This window comes from Sipha flava, unplaced genomic scaffold (assembly GCF_003268045.1).
Source record: "Sipha flava isolate LNK unplaced genomic scaffold, YSA_version1 32_pilon_pilon, whole genome shotgun sequence".
Taxonomy (NCBI): domain Eukaryota; kingdom Metazoa; phylum Arthropoda; class Insecta; order Hemiptera; family Aphididae; genus Sipha; species Sipha flava.
In genome coordinates this window covers 367,418-378,948 of record NW_020273018.1, presented here as the reverse complement: position 1 = coordinate 378,948, position 11,531 = coordinate 367,418, and the positions used below count along the sequence as shown (strand labels likewise).

Sequence of the window (11,531 nt, the reverse complement as noted above, 5' to 3'; positions counted from 1 at the left end):
TCGTAGAATAGCACAGACGAGGGAGTATGTAAGATATATTTATTTCATGTTGAATATTTCTTCTCCTCCAATTCCAATTTCTTAAACTCGTATTGTCTAAAATAATGAAAAATTTTTGAGAGATTCTGATACTATCAACTACTATCGTATTCTACATAATATAATGTAATTCGGGCGGAGCAAAAACAATATTTAGGAGGTAGATGGGTGGTTTTAATTAATCTGTCCCGGTAAGATGTAAATGTTTTAACCACTATTGCTCAGGGTCCCTCGAAACAATACTTTGCTTGACGACGTGTGTCCAACGTTTGACGAACGAGAAAAATGTGAAATGCGAAATACTCACGCCGTGTTTCAACCGAAGACCGTCGTAGGTCACGAACATCGATATTCTATGGGGTTGTTACGGGGGACGGTAGGGGCAGTAATGATGGTGAAGTGTCGGAGGTTTCGCGGGGCGGACGGGCGTGTCCAACGGTAACAGTGGTGGTATCTTATACATGTGATAATAATAACCAGTGTCGTATTTTTGGAGGGGGAAGGATTCCCTGGTTTTGACTTTCCCAGAAAAAAAAAGCTTCAAAAGCCATAAATGATTTGCTTCAAAGGTACAGAGAAAGAAAACCTTAATGTATGTCTTGTGGTTGTAAATAACTATTAATTTGTGTTTAAAATAATAGAATAGTAGGTATAATTATTAATTCATACCTTACATGTATTTTTTCTAAATATTATAAAATCATTTATTTTACAGAAACATTGAACTCCCCCCCTCCCTTCCACAAAAAACTTGAAAATGCGCCACTGATAATAACAACAATAATAAAAATAATAATAATTATAACAATAACAATAATAATAATAATAACGATAATAGTCATATTAAAAGTAACAATGTTAAAACGAAAGTGAAACCGGCCGGCGGCGGCATGTGACGGGGAAAGACTCGTCCGGCAGTTGGGAAACGTGTGCGCGCGCGGTACGTCGCCGCCGGCTACGGATTCAGTTGTCTTTCGATCCGCACTCCGCGTTCGTTCAGCGTTCAGTCTTGCTAATATTCACCCAGCGTACGGTGGTGCTCGCACGTTTCCTGGCACCTCTTGCGTTTTCGTAACGTTTTCGGGATCCATTTTGGAGTAGTCACATCCTTTCGCCGGACTTCACCACTAATATGCCGAACATCATCAACGAAGTCAAGTTGGACTTCAAAGACGTACTGCTCAGGCCGAAAAGGAGCACGCTCAAGTCCCGGGCCCAGGTCAGTGTAGTTGCCTTCACGCGGTGTTCCGCAGGGACCAATCGTCGTAATCCGACCACGATCCATTTGGATTAATAATTTTATACTAACTGTACCTACACCATGTGGCCGTGTGCGATTTTCCACCGATAGTATTTTGATTTCGTTATTCATTGGTGTTGTGGTTACGACGATAGGTTCAGCAATCAATATTTATTACACCGACACGGTAAACTACTAACCCGTCGACCAATCTTTGGTTTTCAATCAATACAATATCAAGTTGGCTCTAAATATATGTGTACACCGAGTTTGCCTTTCAAATTCGGTTTTCCAGAATATTTAATAAAAAATTATCTCCTGTTTAATCGATCACTTATTTTTTTGACTTACGTAGGTGGATCTGTTTCGACACATTACGTTTCGTAACTCCAAGCGCACATATCAAGGTATACCGATGATGGCAGCTAATATGGACACAATTGGAACGTTTGAAATGGCAGCTGCTCTGGGAAAAGTAAGCATCTCTGTAATTTGTCTTATTACAATATTATCATGAAGTTTAATAGTAGTAATATCGAAAATATTTTTTCATGTATATATTTAAATGGTACTATAAAAAAATTAATTTATTTGAACATTTATTATTATATAGGTTCAATTCGCGTTATCTCAACTAATACTTAACAATTTTATTTTTTCGTATTTTTATTCGTGATAGTTACCATATTGAATTAGTACTTATTTGGGTAAATTTTAAATTATTTCTAAAATTTCCAATAAAATTTAAAATTAACAAATGCAGTTCAGTAAAAAGGATTAGATTATTAAATTTTGTGTGTAGTAATATAATTTTTTTTACCATATTTATGTATTTACTTTATATGATCTTTACGATAATGTCTACCATTGGTATGCATTGAGATAAAAATTGTAATTATTTAACCAGTTAATACTAACATTTACATTACAAACTTTCTATATCTTTGACCTACTTAATTTATACCCTTCTGTCATAATAATAACAATGATATTTTAAAACATCTTTTATATTTATAAATAGATTATCTAGAGTATAGCAAGGACTATTCTATGTTATATTGGCAACTACACAAAAATATCAACAATTATATTTTATTCAAATATCAGTTTTATATTACCTATTTTTTTCATTTTGTAGGGGGTTTTGAATCATTATGGAAAACATGAAATTTATATAAATATTGACAAAGGAATTGATATAAATAATATTATTATATTTAAGTATTTTATGGAATGGTTTTTATTTTTATTGGGTTCACTTGATAATTTTAGGGTAGAATAAAAAAAATTGGTAATTTTATATTTTATTGGTTTTACATTTTATAAATAATGTGTTTACATATAAGATTAATACATTGATCTTTTTATTATTATTTTATAATATTTTTATTAAATTGGTATGATAATTATAGTTACTTGTATATCAGAACTATGTAATTACTTACTACCTACTGATGTATTAAAATAGTTGAGTAATTTGTACTGTATCTAAATCAATCTTTAAGTACCTACTTACATATATTTTAATATTCAAATTAATTATTGTGTTTTTATAATCAATATAGTATATAAAAGTTTTGACTAAACAAAAATATTATAGTCACTAAAAGTGTTGCTTATTTTGGAAGTTATTGATCATTATTAGAGCTCGAATTTTAAAGTAAATGCTGCTTTTGATTAAAGTGTGATAGAAATATAATTTTTATACATAAAAACGTTTTGATTTATTCTGATTTTAATGAAGCAAGCCTTGTTTTGCTTTTTTTCTACAAACATTTTTTTTTTAATTCTTCCCCATTTCTTTTTTTATTTAATTTTTACCTAATTTTCAAGAAAATTAAACATTTTTATGTAGGTATATTGTACTATGTTTATATTATTATTGCCAGAAATTACAAAACCAGAGAAAAAACAACGATAAATGAATGACTGATCAAATAACTCTTGTTATTGTGCCAAAATTTTAGTCTAATTAAAATTGCCGTAATTACAATTTTATTTACGACTTAAGGGAAAATTATGTGAAATATATCTGCGATTTTTTTATAGCACGTTCAAATACTTTAGTTAATCGGTAAATATCAATCATTGAGGTATAGTGTTTTATATAAGTTAATCATTAAAATACTAAAAGATGAAAATTAAAAAAATCGTAAGAGAATTCGGCGAAAATGTGAAATGGCACTGCACATTAAACATTATTGTGGAACAGTATGATTTAAATGATTTAGTTTGTATTAAATATGCACAAATTACTTAGGTTGATGTAAAAATGATATTTCCTATGCATGAATATATATAAGCAGCCAATTGGATGAGTTTTAGTGAAAGTAACTTGACCAAATATATGGTCGTGAATTCCTTTTTTAATATTTAATTTATTTGTAATTTAAATATTATGATATGTTTTTATAGAATTAAATTTAACTATGTTTTTCTTTGATTTTTTTGGTTATTATAAATGTTTTTTTAAGGATTTAAATTGCTTTAAATTTTTATTTAAATCCGAGCCCTAGTCATTATTAATTGGTTCTGTGATTTGTCATTATATTAATAACGAATCAGTGTTCACTTATTTGATGACATATTCTTATAGTACATTAATTGAGACCCAAATAACTAATTAATTAATTTATGTTGTTTTAGAGTAGATGTTTGATTTCACTAATGAATATTTAAAATTTGGCTTACAAATCTCATAAAGTATTCACAGTATTGTAGTAGATGAGATTAATTACAAATTAATTAGGGTATTGTTATAATTGTGTATGGTTATTGGAAAAATTAAAAAAATATTATATAGTCTAACTAATTCCTTTGGCATTAGTGTTATGTTTATCATTGATTTTGATTAATGTGTTTTGTACCTCTATATGATTTCTATGAGAAATTGAAAATGTTGATTATTGTGTGCTAAAAACAACCAGACTTTTACATCCATAAAATATAAATATTAAAACTGTAATACTTATAGAGCCTAAGATTTAAGTATGTGTGTTCTACAACATTTTTAACGTTTGGACGAATAATTTTATTATGTGTCAATACAATGTAGTATAATTTTTAACAATACTAATTTTATAAAATATAACAATAATTAATGCATACATAATTTAATATAAATTCGTTAAAAATTCTTATAGAAGTATATTTTCGAAATTTCACATATGAACCTCATATTTACACGTGTATAATGTAGTTTAATAATTATCTAGATCACGTGAAATAGTTTTATAATAAAATATTAAAAGTTGTAACTGGTGTGATATAATATAGTTTAGATAGTAGAACACGGTGTGATTTTAATTAGTTGTAAACTTTAAATGCATGATTTAGTTCTTATACATTTAAAATTTTTTAGTTAAGAATAAAAAAACACACACACACATATATATATACACGTATACATTTATAAATTATGGAAATTAGAATGCCATTTAAATGTGACAGCTATTGAGGAGGTTATCCAATTATAGTGGTTTCTTTTAATATGTTCAAATAAAGGCACTTACGTATTAACTTAAATGTTCTTAATTATCTTACTGTATGATTAAAGTTGTATTTTTGTTACTATTTTGTGTAAATTATTAAACAGTTATAACTTAGATAATATTTTATTGATAATTATTAAAATCGGTGTTATGATTAACGACATTGTATTATTATATTAGTAATTTATTTAGTGTCCTTTTTAACTTGTAATTAAAATATTCTGTACAATTATTACATTAATATACTGATTATTAGGTGGTATTGGATTTGCGTTAACTTTTTGGGTTTTTTAAATTTGATTAGAATAAATATTTATTTTTACCATTTAAAACAGTTAGTTTATGCATTTTTTCCTGTAACTAATTATGTGTTTAATAGTAAAGGTTCAATAGTTGAAGTGTATTACATTTAAACTAAAATACATCACGTGATTGTTTAATATACTTCTGATGAAAGTGTACCGATTGTTATTTTTTATCATTGTACATAATATTTTTTCTTTGTTATGTATTTTGCACGTGGTAGGCTGCAAAATAATTCTATATAAGAGTGCTTTTTTTTTTAATTAATACAAAATTCGTCGTATATAAATTATAATATTATAGGTAACTCTTTTATATTCCATCATACCTAATAATGGTTTTAATTGTTTTGGATTTATCTTTTAACTTCTTTATTTTTGATTTTGATATTGTTTGAAGATACTGTTAGTTAATTACTTATATTTCAATGTCTAAATATTCGTTGGTTGGCTTCAAGGATATTTTCTCATTTTTTCCTTGTTCATATCTAAGTTTAATAACTCATTACAGTTGCTATTGTTAACATATTTAATATTAACTATAAAATTTATTATAAAAAATCAATTGAGATGATAACTAATTTTAATTAATTTTATAACATTATATTGATAAATTTATATTGATAGATAAAATTAATTAAAATTTATTTAAGTAGGTATTTCAAGTTTTTCGAATATATTTTCTGATATATTAAACAGACATATTTTTAAATTAAATTATTAATGGGTACTTAATGATACATTTTTATACACCAAGCTTGAAGCACTGGATGTTGGTTATTGTTATTTAGTATGCTAAATCATATAAATTAAATTTCAAGTAAACATTTAATTAATATCTAGTCAATGACATTAAAATTGCAAGTTTTTTAGATAAGATTTGATGACCATTTATTTTGTGATATTAATACACTTATGTCTTTATTTCACCATTATATTTCGTTGGAAATATTCATTAATCATGTCATTATAAATTATCAGTAATTTTTGTATTATATTTATCTTTACACATATAGTTACAAAATATACTTTTACACTCACATATTCATACAGTTACAATTTATTGATTTTAATTACAAGAAATGAAGGTTTCCACGATAAGTGAATTATGACTTTGGGAGGGTAAGGAGGTAAAGAATCCATTCTCTAATTCCCATCTTCTTAAATTTAACAGGGAGAAAAACATTTCTACATATTATTTATACTACAGTTTTTTTTAATTATAATTGTCAATTGACGATTAAAAATTTAAAAATAATTTTTTTTATTTCTATGCACATTTATCATCATTCTATTGATACTGCCATATTGGTTTTTAAATAATTTCATTACCTATAAGTTAATTAATTTTTAGTTTTTATAATTTCTATACAAGAGATCTATTTATATTAGTCAGTACTAAAGGAAATACTAGAAAATATAGTTGCAATCATATTAGGAAAAAAAAATGTGTACATTTTAAAAAATGATATAGGTAATTTATAAATATATTGATTATGATTAATGACTATGATTTTATTCTAAAAGTATTAAAAATTTGATTAAACTTTTATTTAGCATGGAGTTTTTACTACAGTTCACAAATATTATGAGCTTGACGAATGGTTAGAGTTCGCCAAAAACAATAAAGATATTCTACCGCATATGGCTGTATCTTGCGGCACAAATGATTATGAATATGAAAAACTAGAAAGTATACTGAAAGCTATACCAGAAATATCTTTTATCTGCCTCGATGTTGCTAATGGTTACACTCAACAGTTTATCGATATAGTACGAAAAACTCGTTCTGCATACCCTCAACATACGATAATTGTAAGTAATTTTTAAATTTTATTGACTGGTTTATAGTGGACTGTAAAAATAATTTTTTGTTGAATTTTTGACATCATATTTACTTATTGTTTTCTTATGTATACAGATTGTAAATGTTTTTTCTAAAAAAAGAAAATTTTTTTTTTTAATTTTAATGCAAATGAAGTTTGATAATGAATATTTATTTTATGATACGAGTACATAACCAACCCTAAATAGAATAACTTATTTTTGAAATTTTAAATAATACGAACAGTACATGCAATTTATTTTTTCAATTATTTTTATTAATCAAAATAATTATAAAACTTGATTTAAAATTGTTTAAAATTGTAAAATTATGAAATTGAAAAATAATATTATGTCTAAATATTTACTTTAAGGCTGGAAATGTGGTTACTGGTGAAATGGTTGAAGAATTAATTTTATCTGGAGCTGATATTATAAAAGTTGGAATTGGTCCAGGATCAGTATGTACTACTCGTATTAAAACTGGTGTAGGATATCCTCAGCTGAGTGCGGTCATAGAATGTGCAGATGCTGCTCATGGGTTACAAGGCCATATTATTTCTGTATGTATCCATTATGTAATATTATAATTTATTTATTTCTAATGTTCATAATAAATTATTATCCAATGTTCTAATTATTCATAATATAATTGTATTAAAAGATTAAAAAATGTATTAGGATGGCGGATGTGTTTGTCCTGGAGATGTTGCCAAGGCATTTGGAGCTGGAGCAGATTTTGTTATGCTCGGTGGGATGCTAGCTGGACATGATCAAAATAGTGGTGAACTAACTATCAAACCAAATGGTACAAAATGTAAACTATTTTATGGTATGAGTTCATTAACAGCAATGAAAAAACATGTTGGTGGTAAAGCTGAGTATAGGTATATTATTATCACTGAATATTTTGTGTACAATTATGATTGATAATGATATTTGTATAGAGCTGCTGAGGGTAAAGCTGTTGAAGTACCATATAGAGGTGATGTGAATGATACTATTCTAGATATACTTGGCGGTCTTCGTTCAGCTTGTACATATACTGGAGCTCATACTTTAAAAGAGTTGCCCAAGCGTGCAACGTTTATAAGGTGCACTCAGCAAATTAATTCTATATACTCAAATATAACTACTCAAGAATAAGTGTCAATATTCTTATATCTGATGTATACTTGATTGCATGATGTACTTTATGCTTATTTGTGCAAGTTTTTTTTATTAATTTTATAGAATCACTTATTCCAAATTAAAAATTTACATTATTTGAGTTATTTTAGGATATGAGTCTGTTTTAAAAGGTTTTACTGAAATTATTATTTTTACATATTTAATTATAATTTTGAATTTTGTGATTAAAATGTTTTTTCATCGTTGCTTTAATAATTTGTTAATGTTTAAAAATCTATTGGCGAATTGTTTTAGTTTAAATTTATAATTTAGATTAGGTTGATTTTTCATGTTTAGTTTTTAATAGTCGAAATGTTGCTAAGTATATTGTAATACAAAATTATTTACTTTAGATCGGAAATAACTTGAATTCAACACAATATCATTTGAAAACTGTGATGTAATTTTTATGTTTTTAAAAACATTCTTAATTTATAAGTTCAAAAAATATTTATAAATGTATGATTATTTATTTATTATATATGATTTAATTATAGATTTTTAAAATTAAGTTTATTTATGTTGTATAAAATTGATAAATAAGTCATTGGAAAAAATGAATTTTTTGGATTAAAATATTTATAAAGATATTTAAAAAAATAATTTAGTACATTTTTTTTCTTCAAGTTTAATTTAAAATAAAATGATGAATTATTTTTTACTGTTCAAATTATCAATAATAACTATATTGGTAATTTTTATTCTAATAACTGGTTTAATACATAGGCTTTTTTTTTTTTTAATTATTCTATATTTTCATGAATCTAATAAATAAAAAAATAAATTTAATTTAAAAAAAATCAATTTAAAATAAATTATAGAAACTATAAATGATTTTCAACAAATTTTGTTTTTAATTATTTCATAACTCTGTGATTAAATAATAAAATATTAAAACCACTATCATAAATACCTTTGACTTTTTTAATTTATTAATTAATACATTTAATGTGATAAGTAGAATACATTTTTTCACTAATTTTTTAAATTGCCTAATTTAATTTCCACTAATTTATCAATTTCAGTTTGGTTCATTTCAACTACATAAATCTTTTTCATTTCTTTATACTGTTGTTTATTATGACATAAATAAAGTGGTTATGATACCATGCCATGTTTTTTGTCTACATTATACTTCTTATTTGCTGTTGTATTATTATTATAAAATTTCATCTTGTCCTTTGTTTTTTTAACTCGGAGTCATAGGTTTTTATTCAAGTCATCAATAAGTCTATATTTGTAATATTCTGTGTGTATAGTTTATTTTGAACATTAAACAGTAAACCTGTAATAATCAAATTTATTCTGGATATATTAGACATAAAACTCTTAATTTCAAGTAATAACCATTCTTTCTTTAAAGCATAATAAATAAGTGATCCGTTTATATATTTTAAGTTATTAGCAAAAATTTAATTTGGCCAGTCTTTATCAGCATATACTAATAAAAGGGAAATTGATCATTCTGACCAGCAGCATAACGACAATTTCTTTGCATTATTTTCTAATACCAACCTTAACTTTTTATTTTCATCTGTGACTTTGTATCAGTCACATTCTTTCTCAAATTGCTCTAGCTACTCTTTTGCTTTCTGCTGTTTACCAGTAAATTTATCCATAACAAATTTTTTTTCTATATCAGCTAATGATATCTTTCTTACATCTAGTTGGACTTTTAAATCTTTTACATCATTTTGATTATCCATTTCATATTTAACACATTTTTTTAAGTCCTCATCGGTAGTATTTTTTTCTTCTATACATTTTTATAAATAGTGCATTTTAAGCATAAAATTAAGTTAATTATCTGTATATAAAGCACTTACCTCTATTGGTAACATGTCTGTTAAATTATGATTGACATACTCTTGCGTGCATTTTTCACAATGCTAATTTGAAACAAATCCTAATGGATACTTTCATATTGAGCATTAAAGGGGAATATATAATATGTTGTATCACCTGTAGATCTGATGATCTTTATGTTACTCAACCATTCATTAAACATCTTCTTTTCATATTTGACTGTAATATTCATAGGCATCTTCATTAAAATAAAATAAATATTGATTTGTATATCTGTTTCTAAGAGTTTCTTCTTAAATAAATAACACGGTGATCGATTTTTACTATAAGAATCTTTTATTAATAAATACATAATACACAAATTGTAATAAAAAATAACAAATACATATTTACAATTAAAAAATCGGTAATTTAGAGTTTTTATATTTAAATTTAATACAATTTATATAATTTAATAACAAGTGAATAAAGAACATGAACACATATAATATTGCTGTTTATGAAATAATAACACGGAATAAAACAGAATGGACACTGATAACAAATTACATGGGTAGCATAGGACAATAATGAGAGTGATTGGCACTTGTCCGAAAAATGATAAGGACCTAAGAAATGATAAGGTCCGAAATTGAAGGGTCCGGTGCATAGAGTAATACTCTATGGTCCGGTGTAAGAACCGGCTATCTCCAATTTGTTTGAAAATGCATATTTTTACATTATCTGATAACGAAGAATTTTGTCTACATTTCGATGCAATAATCGGCTATGTCCGTTCATTAGATAGCCTAATATCATACAAATGGAGATGTTTGGTATACAGTTACGGTGCAACAATCGGCTATTTCCGGAGATACCCGGTTATTGTATCGAGACATGGGCAACACTGTATAATAGTGCAAAATTCCGAAAACTAAAATATAATGTCCCTAATATTAATATCACATTGTTTAATGTTATTTTTATTTTTTTTTTACATTTTTATAAGGTATGAGTTATTTTATTTCGTTTCTTAAATATTTTGTTTAATATAGTATCTTTTACTTAGATACTATTTTTTTAAAATTTTTATAAAGTGTGAGTTATTTTATTTCGTTTCTTAAATATTTTGTTTAATATGGTATCTTTTACTTAGATACTATTTTTTTAAATTTTTATAAAGTATGAGTTATTTTATTTCATTGTTTAAATATTTTGTTTTACTTGTAATACCTAGTTACTTGTTTTTTCTTTTGTTAAAATATGTTATATATTAATAATAATGTATTAGTAAATATATGTTATTTATTATTTGGTTACGTTATTGGTTTTGCAACGATGTGTTTTGTTTTTTGTGTCTCCTAATACTTTTTTTGTAGTTAAAATGTTTCAATTTTCGACTTCAATAGTGCAGTACATTTTCCGATACATCGAAAAGTGAACCTAATTTATTATTTGAATGTTAAAGAGGTCAAAAATTAAGGGTAAAACAAACAGTAATATTTTTTTTCATTTTTATAAATCATAAGATTCGGTGCAATAACCAGCCATCTCCACATTTTTTTAGTGAATTTATTATTATAAATCAAGAATATGTTGTATTATTATATATTGTTTTGTAAAACATAACTATAATACATAGTTTTAAAGTTTTGCAACTTTTTAATATTTATGATTATA

General features: G+C 25.5%; 1 protein-coding gene across 1 annotated transcript; it reads left to right on the top strand.

The window, feature by feature from the left end:
- The first annotated feature begins 1,171 nt into the window (after positions 1-1,171).
- LOC112687058 (GMP reductase 1-like) lies at positions 1,172-8,210 on the top strand. Its single transcript, XM_025559595.1, has 6 exons — positions 1,172-1,258; positions 1,635-1,754; positions 6,630-6,887; positions 7,271-7,459; positions 7,578-7,783; positions 7,844-8,210. Exons 1-6 carry the CDS (start codon positions 1,172-1,174, stop codon positions 8,040-8,042), a joined length of 1,059 nt encoding a protein of 352 aa, XP_025415380.1. The 3' UTR covers positions 8,043-8,210.
- Positions 8,211-11,531: the final 3,321 nt, after the last annotated feature.